This window comes from Macrosteles quadrilineatus, unplaced genomic scaffold (genome assembly GCF_028750875.1).
Source record: "Macrosteles quadrilineatus isolate MER2022 unplaced genomic scaffold, UCM_ALF_1.0 Scaffold_3__2_contigs__length_128488019, whole genome shotgun sequence".
In the NCBI taxonomy this organism is placed as follows: domain Eukaryota; kingdom Metazoa; phylum Arthropoda; class Insecta; order Hemiptera; family Cicadellidae; genus Macrosteles; species Macrosteles quadrilineatus.
Window position 1 is genome coordinate 21226879 of NW_026542596.1, and position 17769 is coordinate 21244647.

Below are 17769 nucleotides of genomic sequence, written 5' to 3' on the forward strand. Positions count from 1 at the left end.
AAATCAACTTAAATAGTTTATTTATGAAAATTAAATTGCTTTTATTATAGTAAAACGTTACAAGTCTTCTCTTAAGGGATCAATAAGTTTTAACCAATACGTATTAGAACTTTAAAAATGAGATTCTCTTATAATTTATATTGTGTATTGTTTTGGCTTTATACGATTTGAAAAGGCCCAAAAAGTTGCATTGAAAATTCAAAATAATACAATTTACATGTATAGTAACGATAACTGTTGCACCAGAAATGAGAAAACATGTTGATGTTGCGACTACCAACTAAATTGTTGGATTGGTCGATTACTAACAGGCATGTCAAACTGAAATATGAAGAATGATCTCCTATGAAATTACCATCTGGCATTTAACACATTTTGTAGTTCAGTTTCTAGTCTACTTGTTACACTAGCTTCACAGATACAAGCAAGATGCGGGTGTTGGTGATCTCTGCGATAGTCCTTGCTATCAGCTTAGTTCAGGTAAGGATTTATTTTTTTCTCATTTTCAACTTTATTGTGTGACAATTGGTTGAGAAAGGGATTGTAATTTTCCGTGATGGATTATAATGATTTTGAATTGACTGTGGATGGCTAAAAGGCTAAAGCTTTAGCCACTGGTAAAACAAGTTGTAGATAGTATTATTGTTTCACTAACTCAGCGGGGGATATTATGCTTTTTATTACATGGATAGGAGCTACAGATGAAAAGTTATCTATGTTTACCATTCACGTACCAAAAGTTAAGTGTTATATTTGCTTTCTAAACCTGAAAGTACTTTTATCATAGAAATAAATGCAAATGTATTTTTTTTAGATTCGTACAAGTTTAAAAAAAAATTAAAGTAAGAAAAACCTAATACATAAGTCCACGAAATTGATTTTTATTTATAACCATCAACAGTTAGCAGTTACTGCCGCCAATACCAAACTAACAATAATATTTTCACGATAAAATTGTACTCTTGTAATACATCATACAAGTGAAACTCTCAATATTTGGCTTGCAAAGCGAAAAGGATAATCTGTAATCTTTTTGCAAATTATTTATATACCACTTGTCTTACTATTTTAAAAAATGTTTGAAATATAATATAATCGCATGAGAGATGGGAAATGGAGATAGGCCTAATATATAAAACACATAAAAAAAACTAATTTCGTTTAAAAACACTATTATTATTAAGTGATTTATTTTTTAATTTTATTTGTTTACGTGAAACTTTAACTACGTAATGTCTTTATCTGAGAGTGGTAAAATAGTATATTTCATCACTAAAGCCTAAAGTGGCTCTTTTTAACCCGAGGTCAAGTTTTACGATTGAGGCGAAGCCGAGGTCGGAAAATAAGCGAGAGTTAAAAGTCACTTTTTGCCCGCGTGCTGAACTATATTTTTCGTCATATTGCACCTTCATTTGAACAAACTATGTGACAAAACTTAATCTAGTATCTCTCAAAACTACTTCTAACTTGTTTTCAATTTAATTGTCTAATGGAAACAAGCAGCTGTTTAGTAAGTGATTCACTCGTTTCGTCTATTACGATTGTGTTAGAGTACATTATACCATCGATATGTCAAGCAATCGACAATAATACGCTAAAACCTTACCTAATAAATCAATCGATAAATAATTTCACCTGTCGAAATTATTAACAATCATTATTTGACTGTCGATTGAAATTTACAACAGCTGATTTTTACTCCCTAGAGATTAAAAATTATTTTTGCTCCCTAGAGAGTAAAATTCATTTTTAGTCTCTAGGGAGTAAAAATTAGCTGTTGTAAACAGTTGTAAATTTCGATTGTGGCAATCGTATGAACTGATATTATTTATCGATTGATTTATTAGGTAAGGTTTTAGCCTATTGTTGCCCATTCCTTGACATAAAGATGGTATAATGTACTGTAACACAATATTAACCGACGAAATGATTGATTCACTTACGAAACAGCTGCTTATTCGCATTAGCAGAATTGAAAACAAGTCATTTTGAGAGGTTATCTTTACATAAAAGGATAAAAGTTATTTCGATTTCTAGCTTTGCTTCTAGCTTTTCTTGATTTCTAGCTTTTCGGTTAATTAATGATGCAATATGACGAAAAATATAGTTCACCACACGGGCAAAAATTTACTTTTTAACCCTCGCTCATTTTCCAACCTCGGCCTTCGGATCGTAAAACTTGACCTCGGGTCAAAAAGAGTCACTTTAGGCCCTGGTGTTGTTGTTTCCCCAATAAATAGCAACAATTTTACAACATCTGAATAATAAAGAATGCAAATGTATCCAAGTAGCTAAGTAGAACCATTGACTATTGCTAATACTCAAAGGTATAACTAATATGTCTGCTAGAGTTATATATGGAAAACATATGTATAATCTCTCATTTTAGTACAAACAATTTGTATTTCATTTCGTAAAGAATGTTAGTTCACCGATACCTTTAATTTGATGCACATATAAAAGTATGCTTACGTTTAAGATTCTCATCTTACTCCCTGTGGTCCGTCCCCTATACGTGACTTCCGATCACTATGTATACAGAAAATTAGCTTACTATTACCATTAATAACGTGCCAAATTTGGTTGTGATATCTCTTTTCGTTTCAAAGTTATAAAGTCGTCCTAATACCTAATTGTCGACCTGTATACATGTCCATGTCAAATAAATACACAATTAAACTGTTTTATTGTTACAGGTTTTAGAGGTGACTGAAGCGGCAAGCTCCAGCTTAAAGCGAGAAAATGCCTTTGAACTTATTACAGAATCAGGTATTTTTTCATGTGTGTGTTAAGTTGATACACTAATGCTGCATCGGTCAAATCTTAGAAGAACCTAACGTTGGCCATTTATTACAATTAATACATTGAAATTTGATTTGATAATAAGAGACAGGGAATCAGATTAACTAATAATTCGCTGAACTACTGGCGTAAAAAATCCGTGTACTTTTGAGGAATAAATTTGGCCTAATGGTTGACAAAACTGACTAAAACTTTCTTATTTTCTAAACAAGTTCTAACGGTGAAAGTAACTTATTTTTACAATAATTAAATAGTAGTGGACTAGCAACATAAAATAGAACAATAGTTTCTTATTGACCTGGTATAATGTTTGTAGAGTATAAAAACGTAGGTCCATAAAATCTTACCGCAATTTTAAGCTTTTACTAAGCACTTAAAATATTTCGGAACAAGAGTAATTTTACTTGGTAGTACTTTATACTACTTAGTAGTAAAAAGTGAGACATGTTTTTATGACGATGGTAGTAAGTAAAAACAACGAACTTTTAAGCTGTTAAGGAATTTGGCTCTTATGTAAACCTAATTATCGTAGCTCAGTTACCTTTTAAAATCAGGTATTAGCTAAGGAGGATTTGATTTTGTGTTAGGAGCACCTGGGTTTGTGGCTGATCCCAAGAGAATAATCGAAGGAAAAGGAGGCGATGAAGGAAATAAAGATCCAGAAACCCAAGAAGAAAAGGACAAAAAGGAAAAAGATGAAAGAGTAAAGAATGATCAAGAAAATGGAGGAAAAGAAGACAACAAAACTGAAGACAAACCGAAGGATATCGCTGAATCATCAAGTAATAAACTCAAAGAAAATAATCATAAGCCAACACCCCAAACGAAAAAACAATCGTTCATTATGCGTGTCCTTCAGCGAGTCTGGAGTGTTATCTCATTTCCTATCAAAGAAATCTGGTACTTTTACAAAATCGTCACCCTCAACAGAAAGCCTAGGAGACCAAGACAGTAGTTTTCCGTTAATCTTACCATGCTATTCTTGTATTAGACTTGTTATTAGATAAGTTACATACAAGTACACTCTTTGGACATATCTAAACGTTTATTCTTATGAGCGTTAAGACTCTTTATCTCCTTTCTAGTCACTGTAGTTACTGTAGTTTTTACTGTATTACTATCATTAATACTTTCCCTGAAATGGCGACCATACGAAGGTGGGTATTTTAAGCCAAATATTAATGGAGATGAGTGTAGCATAGTGGCACGATCTTGGAGTCATACTGAATAAGACCAAGACTGATCCTTATACAAGTATTAATTAATAATGTATTAATTAATAGCCTATACAGCCAATGTCAACTAAGGGACCTAATGTTTATAGTGGAATACGAAGCAAATTTTTTCCTTATTATTTATGAATTGGTCTACTTATTAGGATAGTACTGCGGGTAGTTGTAGTGCTCATGCTAGTGCGGAGGTTATTTCACTGCCTTATATGCTCATAGAACCCCCGCCCGCAGGATCAAATCTGGAAACTTAAATAATGTAGCAGCTGATGCATGTTCAATATTTCAAATTTGATTAAATACAGCTCTGAAGTTTGTGTCCTTAGGAAACCGGGAGTTGGGGTTTACAAAAAATATATATACTTTCCAGATTATTTTCAAATCAAGGCCCTTCATTCAAGGATGTGGTTGATAGGTGTGCGGCTCTCAAACAGCATCGGTATTCTCAAAAGCTTGCGTTTCGTATTAAATTTTATATAGATTAATTTTGTTTCTAATACTGTATGAACATTATTAGGATATAAGATTCTTAATGAAATAAAACCGCTTAGTAACATTGTTTGTATAGAGGTATGTTTACAAAAAAGCAATGTATAGATTAATCAATCGCTGTTGGACAACGTGGAAGACAACGCATTTTGGAATTATAATATCTTGGTTAACGAATGTTATATAAGAAACAGACAACACAATATATATGAATATATGGAAATATGAATGGTTATTATAGGATAATTAGAACCAGTGAACCTGGCGCACGGAGTCGTGCGCAATCTAGACCTAGTAGAAGAAGATCTTTGTATTATCCTTTTTATTTGATGTTTGAGATCAATCAACTTTAACATAAAATGATTCTTTTGGATTTGATTAGACTTTGCATACACTAGAATGTTAATTTTTGTTGATTTAAAAGTAAAATGGTACCATGCGTGCACCACGTGTGTATCGATATGTACGTGTGCCAGGGGTGCACCACGTGTCTATCACACGACCAAAGCGTAGTTTTTTTTTTTAACTACTCCAACAAAGATATCGTCCCTGATCAACACTGATGTTCACGGCAAACGAAGGAATGACTGGGAACCGAATTCTTCCAAGAGCAAAAGAGAGCAAAGGAAGGATATAATTGAATGGTCGCAGTTTCATCCTAGGAATCAGTCGATGAGCCTGTTAACACACTCGATAGTGATGCGATACTTTAGTTTCATACGCATTCGCGTTCATTAATTCATCCCTTTCAACGTATCAAGATTCCACATCAACATAAAAGTGGTGTGTTCCTTGAGCTTGAGTATATGTGAGGGGGTAGACTGCTGACAGAGAGTTGGTTACGGAATCCAGTCAAATAACTATTTTCCCCACTCTGTAACTATCTTATCGCTGCTTAAATGTCAATGATACTGGTGAGGAATATTGTCCATGATGGTGCTACAGTGTTAATATCTACAGTTATCATTTTTAACACAAAAAAGGTATGGTCAATTATGCCATTGCTCTTACTGATTGCATACCTGTTCTCGTAAATATCAGCAACATGATTATCCGAACCAATTAGATTTTTTGATAACACAATAATATTAAAACCGAATTTTGGGTGAGTTTCCAGCATCCCATCCCCGAGACTCTGAAAAAGGCATGTATTATACAGGGTGAATAAAAAGTCAAGACCCCCCCATCTAATATTTTTCCAAGTAAATATACAGAGATATCCTTTTGGGGGTCGTGCAATCTTAACAGAAAGTTTCATTTTATGATTTTGAAATTTTTGAGTGTCCCCCCAAAAGGGGGGATTTGGGGGGTAACTCAAATATTTTAAATGTAAACCCCCTTCAAGTGACTCCTCGTTTTGAAGTGTTTACAAAAACTTAAAGAATGGTGAAAACCAGAGTTCGCTATCTCATCTCTATCCAAAATGGTGTCCAATGTTACCATTACGAACCAATTTTACCATTGATTTTCCACAACATTTGACGGGCTACCATTTTGGATAGAGAAGAGATAGCGACCTTTAGTTTTCACAATTCTTTAAGTTTTTGTAAACACTTCAAAATGAGGTGTCACTTGAAGGGGGTTTACATTTAAAATATTTGAGTTACCCCCTAAATCCCCCCTTTTCGGGGGACACTAAAAAATTTCAAAATCATAAAATGAAACTTCCTGCTAAGATTGCACGACCCCCAAAAGGATATCTCTGTATATTTACTTGGAAAAATATTAGATGGGGGGGGGGGTCTTGACTTTTTATTCACCCTGTATAATCCGTAATATAGGCACCACCATCGTGTTAAAATCGTTAACATCTGTTGATGCCACGGAGACACAATCATCGTCCCCTGAGTTCGTGGAACCATCGTGAACAATTCCTTCGATCGTGGAGACTTTATCATCGTCACTCACGATGCCGCAAAGTTGCTGATGGTTGGAACAAATCCTGTCCCGGGAAAATCCCAAATTAAATGTAATCCCCTCATGAAGTTGAAAATTATATGTTTACAGAAAATTTAATGAAAAGTTGAGACCCATCTACCCCTAGCTATTAGATATAATCAAACATTCTTACCAATGATGGAAAACATGTTTAAAACCAATATAAATAATTTCTGATTATTATTATTGAGCTCCTATTATAAATAATATTATAGCAGAATGTAGGCGCCATCCCTAAAAATAGATGAAACTCGATTATAACAAAATGTTTCTTTGACGTTTATATCCTCCACTCATTAAATAATATCCCGTAATTTAGTTTCAGTAAAACAAAGATCTTAAAACACACAATAAATAGTGTAACTACCTTATCTACACTTTTAATTTCATTCAACCTTTAAAACAGTGTTAGGCAGTAAAACACCAATTCTTTCAACTAATCGTGCCACGACTTATCCAACGTCACCTTAAACATGGTGATCCGATACGTGGCAGCTTCAAAACGCATATCACAAAATTCATGTTGACCTATTAAATATATAGATTATTTCAAACAATAATAACATATTTTTGTTAGTAGTATTTTAAATCTACCTCTAAAACCGTCCCAATGTTCGGATGATCAACATACTTATACAATTATATTTCGTTGAAGCACGTAGCAAATGTAAGAGTAGCTGTTACTGTGCACATGTAACCTTGAGCAAGCATTTAAATTGTTCACTCTATATGGTGTGAACAGACGCTGAATTCACATAAGTTCAACTAGATGGTTAGTTAGAACTTTATTGTTGGTTAAAGCTGTTATCTTATAAATTAAAATAGGCTTAAAAATAAGCACAACAATTTATTTAAAATTCAAACAAAATAACATGGGCCTTACGTGTTGCTATGCTGGTGACGAAATAACAACGAAATATAAAGAGAAAATAAAAAAAAATGGAAGAATTTCCAATTACATTTTATTTACAGCGTTGGATGAAAGTAGAGAAGGCTGTACATTAGATATTTTTGGTCGACTTTTCGACCACTGGACGACCTCTAGTATATATTTAAAAGACAGCTACTTGACTTTGAAATTTCTCCGATAATTGTAGTGGAACAATAATCTACCGTTCTACACAGCAAATGTTTGTATAATCAAGAATTACCGCATTATTTATAATATAATAATAGCAAAGATCAGAGATGATCAGAAAGATCTCTACATGTAAGGATTTTCAAGGTTATGTTATTATTCAAGGTTATTTCATGCGGATACTTCACTTATATCATACGACGGTTTGTTTAAAGATAAAATAGTTTTACGAATGTGCTCATCCTATGGGTTGTATATCCTATACCATATTTGAAGTAGGTTTGTGTTCACAATGATCTCAAAAATTTCTCCAACAATTTTCTCTAAATTATTGAAAATTAATATTTTAGTTTTAGGCTAAAAATAAGAATCATGATCATTCTGGAAATAATCGTATTTAAATATTAAAAATGCCAAATACAATTTTAATATTCGTAACATTACGAGGTGTTGAGTGGCACTTTTGTTTTTTAATTTAAACAAAAAAAATCTTAGGCCTTATTGTAAAACAAGCCATCAACAGTATTCTGGTAAATTATCAAATACAGTACACATTAAAAGTATATACAGATGAATTCCATGGAGTACGTTATTAACTTGGATTAAATTACTGAGCAATTGTATGAATACTACTGTTGAAATAGGTACCTAGATTATTTTAAAGCTAAACTATGTACATTAATATTGAACTAAAATCATGAGAAAAATCACCCGTAGATGTTGTAGATTCTGACACTCCGCGACGTTCCACAATCCCATTGTTGTGACTTTTGGGCTTTTGGCGATCCCAGTCGCAGCAATGTTGGTCAAAAGATGTTCATCGTGAGATTTTTGTTGGGTTATTGAACACATTTTCGATTGCTTGCCCGAATAAAGCGAACAAACAAGAGATTATTTTCTAATTGCGTTAATCGAAACAAACTGAAAATTAAGATGGTTTACAGGTAAAACCAATAATTGAGATTGTCTTTATAGTGAGCTATACTTCCATATTGGTAAATACGGTAAAGCCTATTTAGCAAAAAAATGAATGATATGTCAGCTTTTCACTCAAACCTTAAAATTTGGTATTGACTCTTAATTATTCGGTCGAAAACCATGTCTTTGAGTATTTAGAGTATAAATGTAACAATTTTGTATTTTTCTTGTTCCTTTACATAGTACATAAGAATAGTATTTTTATGAATATTTTCGAGTTTGAGATTTCCCTCTAGGGTGGCTTACCACAAGAATTTACTATGATTAGTATAAGTGTGTTTAGTTCAATCAGAATTTATGGCTGGACCCAGGGAAAGGAAATACCTTTCCTTTTTGGGCTTCACCGACAGAAAATAAACGGAAAATAGAACGGATATCAGCACGACATCCCTAATAGAATGAAAAACCAAATGTGTATTCAAGGGGAACTAGATAAATGTTTAACGGTATTTCAGGCAGATCTTTCATTTAAAAAATCCCAAGGCAGATGAGTAAAAACATAACACAAACTAACTCCAACACAAACAACGGGAATCTTAGATGCTACCAGACAACGGCTTTCAAACGTTTAAAAACATACTTAACACTCATCGTTGCTACGGTTTTCTAATCGTAACATTATTGCTGGATTATCGTTAACAAATAAACAGGGAATAAGGAAGAGGTAATATGGTAAGTATTTTATTATCAATTTCTAATTAAGGATCAAACTATATGATATATGAGAAGAAAGCTTTTCATCGTAATTATTATTTTTATATCTACATATATATTTAACAACAAATATATATTATATATATATATATACATTATATTTACATATACATATATATATATTTTAATATATATTTTACAATTATATATTAGTCAACCGTTCTATCTGTTAGAGTCTTACAGTTAGGAGATTAGAAAAAAATGTAATTTGGAACAACATTTTTAACTTATTTAAATTTGTCTAATGGCAAGTTATTCGCAATCGGCTTGGAGCATAAATCTACTAAAACTACTTGCAAACTTACAAAGCATTGTTTAAAAATAGCTATGTACAAAAATAAACTATTCTAGTGACGGATATAAATTAATTGACAATTAATTATTAGTTTATTTGTAAAGGATACACTATCAGAAACTGAAAATAGGTTTAATATTTTCATATTCGTGTCACAAAAGATTTATTCGTCCTCCCCACAGCATAGGACTATAAAGTTATAGTTGTTAACCATGTTGCAATGTTGAGCAGAAGTTAAGCTAGTGGCGCAACGTAACATCAATATCACGTGGACTAATTGTACCACATTTTCTGCCAAATAATTAAAATAGTGTGTAAGACACAAGTGTGCCAGTTGACGATATTCAACGGACCATGATGTTGCGTTTTGTAGCAACCATAGCTGTTGCTATATTGGTGTTTCAGGTACATTACATTATTGCTTCTAAAACACAATAGCAAAAAGTTTGGACATTTTTATATTTTGCGATATTTTACATTACCATATAAGTATTTTTAAAGAAAAAAAAAATAGATTAACTCTCGTAGACCAAAGATAACACGATTTTAGTTTTTTTTTATTTTGAAAGTAAAAAAAACTAAAGCAATTAGATTTTAAAAATATTCAACGGTGAATATTTAATATTCAATAGAAATATTCAATCCCTTAGAAAGATAGATGAAATAACTTGAACTAATCTTAAGCTATTGTCCTTACATATTTTAATATTTTTCACAGTTAATTTATTTCCAAAACCAACAAATGTAAAGTTTTAGGAATCAACGATAAAGTTATTAATTTTAATACCTAAAATGGTTAACTAAAAACATCAACAAAAATCTTTAAAATTATTTCAAAAAAATAAATTTGTCATGTGTTTTGCTTAAAAAGATATTTCATAATAATTGTAAAAGGTATTGTGACACCTTTTGCAATTATAGTGTTACCAAACCTTATAAATATTTTTATGGCTGACCCATTTAAACTCATAAACTATGGGAATAGTAACAATAGTAATGTAGATAGTTAATACCATACATTTTTGACAGTTTTTTAAAGGTTCAAATGACTTGGGAAGACAAACAGAAATAATAATGTAGTTAATCAATTCTTGCAGAATTAATTAATTAGTTGTAAACTGTACGTCTTGTTACACTTCAAATATATTTTTAGACTTACGTACACTAATGGCTACCCCCGTTACGATCAGTTTTGACATTTACACATGTTCATCATACTTAACAGAAAATACGTAATGTATAATAAAATCGATATTATAGCTCAAGAACTTATTTCATTACAAAATTGGCTTCCTTACTTATGTCTGGTGTTACAAAATGACAAATATTGATGCTGTATACTTTCGTTGTAGCAAATGTTTTTCAAAGATTGAAGCATATTAAAGAACATAAAAAATAATCACACGAAACACGACATAACTCCTTCAATATTTATTTCAGTCATTTGGAAACGTTGCCACTTGCGGCGAAACTTATTCTTGTTTTATTATTATTGTTTGACTTTATATACATCGTACGTAACTAGTCAGTATGTAAGATAAATACTGACGATAAATAGCCATACAAATTGCATGTTGTTAGAGCAAATTTGGACTGCGGATGGAGAAAAAGATTGTCAAAAGACTTTGTCAAAGGACATAAATGAATAAACCGAAATAATAAATTAAAATCCAATACCCCCACCGCAGCAAACCTGTCGACTAAGCGAATTTCCATTTCCCTGAATGATTTTCAATTGAATTTATTTAGGTTTAACGAGTACCTAGGTTTGCTGCCACAAGGAAACTGAAACTAATAAAGTGTGTTTTAGTAAAATATTAATAGCTTAGTATAAAATAAATAAATTTACCTAGTTTGATCAAAATATATCCATAAACAAACAAACTACAACATTTTCAATATTCTCCATAAGAATAACATAGGAATTTTTAATTTAAAATTTTTCGAATTTTCTCCGTTACCAATAACCGTACAAAAACACTTTGATATACTAAATTATTTGTTTTTTAAGGTCTTTAATGTGGTCTAGAGATAAATTAGGAATTTTTGTGTTTTTGGGGTCAAAAATTAGAAAAACCAATTTTTATTCCATAAAACCCACCGGGAAACCCCGTTTCCATGGTCCGATCATGTTGGTTCGCGAACTCATTCAAGTTTATCTTGCCTTACACCTTCAAACCAAATTTCATCAAAATCGGACAAAAATTACTCAAGTTATCGCGTTCACGGACACATATATATATATATAAATCTATATAAAAATCTATATATATATATATATATACATATATAAAAATTTGAACGAATGGTGTTTTTGGCCTCTGGGGACATCAAAATGAAAAAGTAAATCGGTCCCGGGCCTAGGTTTTACCGTGCCACCTACGGTAATAGCTACTTCCCTATAGGGAAATTCGCTAAAATCTAATACCCATTTTTTATGTTGTTAACTTGTATGAAAGCTTGCAATACTTTTTAATAATGTCCGTACAATTATATAGAAATACTTGATCTCTTTAAAGTATTTTAAATTTAAAAAAAAGACGTCATATTTTAACTATTTATGAATTTGTTGGTAAGTAATCTATCTATATATTAATAGGCAAGCATGTTTCTTTAAAACCTTTTTTCTCAGCTCGTGTGCATCGTAGGGAAAATCTACGCATACCGTTGGAAAGCTATTTTCCTGTAGGTGTGCAGAATCCCTTTATAAATTTAAATAGGCTCAAAGATAAGCACAAAAAATGAGTTTAAAAATTTGAAAAAATTAACATGGATCTTATGCGTTGCTATGCTGGTTACGAAATAACAACGAAATATAAACAGAAAATCAAAACAAATGGAGGAAACTCCAATCACATGTTTTATTTACAGTGTGGGGTGAAAATAGATAAGTGAGTACATTACATATTTTTGGTCGAGTTTCGACCACTGGACGACCTCTCGTATTTATAATTAGCCTATAGCCTGTAAGAAACAATGTGTTCATATACAGATAATATTGTTGGGTGATTATGCAGAAATTTTGTCTTTAATCGCAACGCAAATTGAAAGTGCTGTGAAATTGTGTTTAAACACATTAATAACGCCTACTAAGATATACTTAATTATAAAACATAATATTTTTTAAAACCTACTGCCTTTACAAACAGATTGTTGTATCACCTAACCATTTTTCTTTTGTGAAAACATCCTCATAGAACTTTATTATGTTTTCAGTCATAATCATCATCGTAAAAAAAGGGTTTTAAAGTTAAATGTGTTGCCGGACTGAAAACTACTCAGTTGAAAAGAAATTCAAAACAATTTGTCATCTAAAGAATTGTATATTTGCAGTTCTTAGCAAGATTCCACCCAATGTTGTTTCGTATATTGAATGTTTTTGAAAATCCACGACTCCTCGTTTAGACTCGTATTTTTTTGTTTTGTACATTTGTTTTCAAAAGATACCACGTGTAGATCCACACATTTGAAACTAATTTTGGACTTGATTTTCATAGTTTATAGATGTGACAGATGGGAAGAACTCTGATCTGAGAGGAAGTGAAGACAATGAGTTCAACCTTTTGAATGAACAGGGTATGTATTTTATCATGTTTTTAGATCTAATAAGGAATAATGTCGTGTAGTATTTACCACTAGGCCTACAGATATTATTTTAAAATACACGCTATAATCGCAGTAATTGGGTTGACTATTTATTATATTTTAGGAAATTCAAAACATTACCAAGTTTTATACAAGGGTGTTCCTTAAAGGTGGGAACATAATTTAAGTAGTGGTTTCTTGGACAACAAAGAGAAAATCAAGAACAAATTTTTTTCTAAAATCTCTTCGTTAACCAGATATCTGGCATTTTGTATTTTTTACATAATCTTTTTATCTTTAAATTTCTTCAACCTAGGCCTACAATTGAGTTTGGATACTGCAAATAGACCTTCCATTTACGTGAACTAGACTTACAATAAATGCAGAATAGGTACTGCAAATATGAATTCCATTGATGTGAGCCAAAGATACCATTGTGGTTGGATACTACAAGTAGACTTTCCATTGACGTGAACCAGACGTAGATTGACTTTGGATACTGCAAATAGGCACTCCATTTATGTGAATCAAATGAACCATTGATTTAAAATATTGCAAGTAGACAAATCATTTTCATGAACCAGACGTACGATTGGATTTAGAACCTCTAAATAGGCATTTCAATTAAGTGAAGCAGGCGTTAGTTTGGCTTTGGATACTGCAAATAGGTATTCTATTTAGGTAAACCAAGTACTTACAAGTATTGACATTGGATACTGCAAGTAGACATTTAATTTATGAGAACCAGATGAAACAGACTTTGGTTCCTGCAAGTAGACAATTCATTTACGTGAACCAGACTTTTAATTGACTTTGGATACTGCAAAAAGACATTCCATTTATGTGAACCAAGTATATAAAGTATTCCAAGTGTATAAAGTATATAAAGTGAACCAAGAAAATAGTATTCCATTGACAATGAATACTACAAGTATATATCTCATTCACGAGAAAAAGAGGTAGCGTTGACTTTAGAAAAGTATTGGATTAATACGCTAGCTCCGCTCAATATTGCAAGCAGATAACTGCATTGTAGACCTAGATATATTTTACTTAGCCCTCTCCCATGAAAAACTAATCCCTGAAGTACTGAGTCATTTCAAGTAAACTAATTACATCTAGGGGTTTTAATTGGCACAAATCTATTATCGTATGCTAAATCCCAATGAAAAACAGACAGAATCTCAATTTCCTTAAAATCAGTAACAAAAAAGCGAACAATCGTTGTCACAAACCATTTTGAAAGGAATATGATTTTGTTTATATCATATTTTTATCTGAGTCAATAGTGAGCGTATAAGTCAAACAATGGGTTCAATCACTAGAAGGGAGAAATATTCTGTGCGAGTAGCACTTAAACTTAGGCAAGATCATAAAAATGTATCTTTTTTCATTGCATACTGTAAAATTACAGAGTTGTTATTATTTCAGCGATCAAATGTCTATAGTTTGTAATTAAAATGTTTTTCGTAAATTGTAAAGCGTTGTTAACGATATTGTTTTACCTATTAAAGCTGATTATCCACAACCGATGAAGACATGCTCCTTGAATACCGGTAATGAGAAATCTAAGTACACGCCTAAGGTTCTAAAACAATTTTTGTTTTAGGTGAAGGGTTTGCGGCCGGTACCGAACGGGTTATTGAGGTGAAAGATGACAAGACAAAAGTCAAACCAGCAGCGACCGTTCATCAGGATGGCTTTATCAAACGTTTCTTCAAGAGGATCTGGTCCATTGTATCCTGGCCATTTAAAGAAGCGTACGTATGGTTCAAGATAAAGAGAACCAGCGCCAAGGTCGCTAAAACAAAATCACTTAAAATCCCAAACTAGATTCCAGCAATGGTTAAGAATTCGTCTTGGGATTGTTTGCTAAAAAACAAATGAAACATGAATAAAACATTGTTTATAATATTCACTAGTGCTTATTGAACCTTATGTTTGGGTTGTTTGATTACTTTTCTTATTTTTAGTCAGGTGTAACAGAAGTCCTCAAGGCCCTAAAACATGATTTATCAATAAATAGTCTATATTTATTTTTCGTATTGTATATTTTTTGTGGTTTGGCTAGAGTTTGAAATTATATATGTTGTGATTATACAAAAACAAACCAAATGTGGTGCAATCTTTCAAAATAATGGACAAAAGATATTTGCATTATGATATACATACAAATTTTACATTTCCATAAGCTTTAGTGAGTAGAAACACATCCATTGAATGCTTAAACTACGTATTTGATACATGCAATATGGTAAACTTTAATTTCTTTTCAAAAAGAACTGATTCCATGTTTGTAATTCATAAAAAAGTGCACTTGTAAATACTATTTGTTTAGAGTATAAAAATTTTAATATAAAATCATACATTTGTTAGAAATTGGAAAATTAATATTATTTCCAATTATAATACTTTTTAATGTAATTTGTTGTAGTTTAAAAAGATTTACATGGTTGCAGCGTTGCCGTAATGCTCAGTACAAAGAGATTCTATTTAAAGTGGGCAAGCTAGATTTAATTTGCATTGTGAACCTCCTTAGTATTTTAATGCCTTTCTGATGCCAAAGCTCCCCACAACGAAGTTTTATGAGTATATCTAAAGTAATAAGGGACTGAATTAAACATAATTATAATTTTATTTTACTGGACAAAAATTAAGTTAATTGACCTAGCTTTTCATACGATAATAATGAACAGATTTAAATAAAAAGTAAAACAACCAAATGACTAAAACGCAATGGTTTTGTGATTTATTTAGACGATATATGATAACTTACATATTTATTTTCCGTATATCAGGCAAAATAATTATACACGAATATTGCTCTTAATGGTTAGAGATTATCCATAAATATTTGAACGTTGTAAGGTGGAGGCTGACAAAAGAGGTATCCAGTCCTAGATTCTACAGTTAATTAGATTGATTGTTGATTATACTCTTTTTACCTGTATCCGTATACAGAAAGGAGTGGTAGCTTATAAAAAAAAATTAATAGCTTTACCGACTATCATGGGGTAGGAAGGGGATGGCCGCGAAAGAAAGTATCGAAGAATCGAGCCATAAATAGCCCAAAAGTCACACATTGCACAAGCAATCAGCAAGTAAGGAATTAATAAAAACGGATTGTGCAGAGTGTCAGTGGATATTTTGAGACATACAGAACAAAAAGAAGAATCAATACCATCACCGCAGCAAACCTGCAGACTAAGCGAATTCCCATTTACCTGGCATTTTTTTGGCTGGATTTCTACTAAAATATTTCCTAAGGATTGTCAGATTTACTTCCTATTTAAATAACATTAATTTCAGTGAGTACCTAGGTTTTCTGCTACAGCGAAGATATTGAGATGTGTTTTTTTTTTATTGCAATGTCGATATCTTAGTATTATATAAACAAAATTTCAAAATTTTGTTTATATATATCTATAAACAAGCAAACGACAACAGTTTTTTTTATAACAAGGGATTGTTTTTATTTATAATTTTTAAACTATCTCCGTAACCGTTAGGCATACAACAACGCTTCAATATACAAAATTATTTATTTTTTAAGCTCTATAAAATGGCTTGGAAAGAAATTGTGAAATTTTGTGTTTTAGCGTCAAAAATAAGAAAAACCATTTTATACCACATAAAATCCCCCATGAACCCCGTTTCATAGCCCGATCATGCTGGTTCGCGAACTCTTTCAAATAAACTTAGGTTTAGACGATTGTACCAAATTTCATCAAAATCGGATCATTTTTGCTCGATTTATCGTGCTTACGGACATACACATAAATATATATGTATATATGAATTTGAACGGATGGTGTTTTTGGCCTCTGGTTACCTCAAAACGAAAAAGTAAATCGGTCTCAGGTCTAGGTCTTACCATGAGACCTGCGGTAATAGCTTATTCCCTATATGGGAAATTCGGTAAAAGGGTGGCTTCTCACACCAGAGATACTAATCTAGCCACTAATACTACCGGGTTTATTTGCATTGGTGCATCACTACAATCACTAGGGAACACTCACAATCACTAGGTTCAGTACAATAGAAACAACAGTCCATGATTTGGATAATGTCAAATGAACAAGTATGTCTGGCAAGCCTATGGCTGTTTTTACGACGGCACCTTTTTTAGGTTTTTTCTAACCGATATTCACCCCACTGAATAGAAGAGGCTATAATCATACATAAAGACATGATCGTAGTTGTTTGGGGTCCTAAAACAACCGTCCCAGTGAGATTATGGGTGTGTGTTATTTTAATTAAAATTCTCATCTTAAAACATTTGCATTTTCTTTCATAATAAAAAATTATTTAGTAATAGCCTACTTTGTCCTACTAACATAACTATACAACTTAAACTACGTAATGACTTTAAGACTAAGCAGCTAGCTTAAGATGCAAAAACAAATACCTTGTAAATTTTATATAACATTGAACATTTTCCATTAACGCGTAAAAACATTCACCTCAACAGTTGGCCCATTAGCTTAAATTCTTGATAATAATTAAACTCTTGCACAACGATGAAACAGTTGAAACATTAGTCATGCAATTCAAGAGCGGCTGTTGGCATGTAAAATTTATTACGGGGTAAATTAAACTCAGACCAAGTGTTGTTAGCTTTCATTTCAAGAACCTCAGCAAGCGGCGGAGTTAAGATTTTA

General features: G+C 31.9%; 2 protein-coding genes across 3 annotated transcripts; both read left to right on the forward strand.

Annotated features, from left to right (window-relative positions):
• The first annotated feature begins 369 nt into the window (after positions 1–369).
• On the forward strand, positions 370–3838 carry LOC128990648 (uncharacterized). Of its 2 annotated transcripts, XM_054413134.1 has the most exons (4): positions 370–480; positions 2697–2769; positions 3390–3563; positions 3609–3838. In XM_054413134.1, the coding sequence occupies exons 1-4, from the start codon at positions 430–432 to the stop codon at positions 3755–3757; spliced, it is 447 nt and encodes a 148-aa protein (XP_054269109.1). In that variant the 5' UTR covers positions 370–429; the 3' UTR covers positions 3758–3838. The 2 variants fall into 2 exon arrangements, with proteins under 2 accessions (XP_054269109.1, XP_054269108.1); XM_054413133.1 differs by having other exon boundaries at positions 3390–3838.
• A 5949-nt stretch (positions 3839–9787) lies between these two features.
• LOC128990871 (uncharacterized) lies at positions 9788–15022 on the forward strand. Its single transcript, XM_054413495.1, has 3 exons — positions 9788–9928; positions 13021–13099; positions 14718–15022. The coding sequence occupies exons 1-3, from the start codon at positions 9878–9880 to the stop codon at positions 14939–14941; spliced, it is 354 nt and encodes a 117-aa protein (XP_054269470.1). The 5' UTR covers positions 9788–9877; the 3' UTR covers positions 14942–15022.
• Positions 15023–17769: the final 2747 nt, after the last annotated feature.

What these genes read in the sequence shown, in the direction of transcription:
- LOC128990648 (XM_054413133.1), top strand. Translation starts at nt 430, where the DNA reads ATGCGGGTGTTGGTGATCTCTGCGATAGTCCTTGCTATCAGCTTAGTT. An exon ending in TTGCTATCAGCTTAGTTCAG is followed by an intron (nt 481 to 2,696) that starts GTAAGGATTTAT and finishes TTATTGTTACAG; the next exon opens with GTTTTAGAGGTGACTGAAGC. An exon ending in TGAACTTATTACAGAATCAG is followed by an intron (nt 2,770 to 3,389) that starts GTATTTTTTCAT and finishes ATTTTGTGTTAG; the next exon opens with GAGCACCTGGGTTTGTGGCT.
- LOC128990871 (XM_054413495.1), top strand. Translation starts at nt 9,878, where the DNA reads ATGATGTTGCGTTTTGTAGCAACCATAGCTGTTGCTATATTGGTGTTT. An exon ending in TTGCTATATTGGTGTTTCAG is followed by an intron (nt 9,929 to 13,020) that starts GTACATTACATT and finishes TGATTTTCATAG; the next exon opens with TTTATAGATGTGACAGATGG. An exon ending in CAACCTTTTGAATGAACAGG is followed by an intron (nt 13,100 to 14,717) that starts GTATGTATTTTA and finishes TTTTTGTTTTAG; the next exon opens with GTGAAGGGTTTGCGGCCGGT.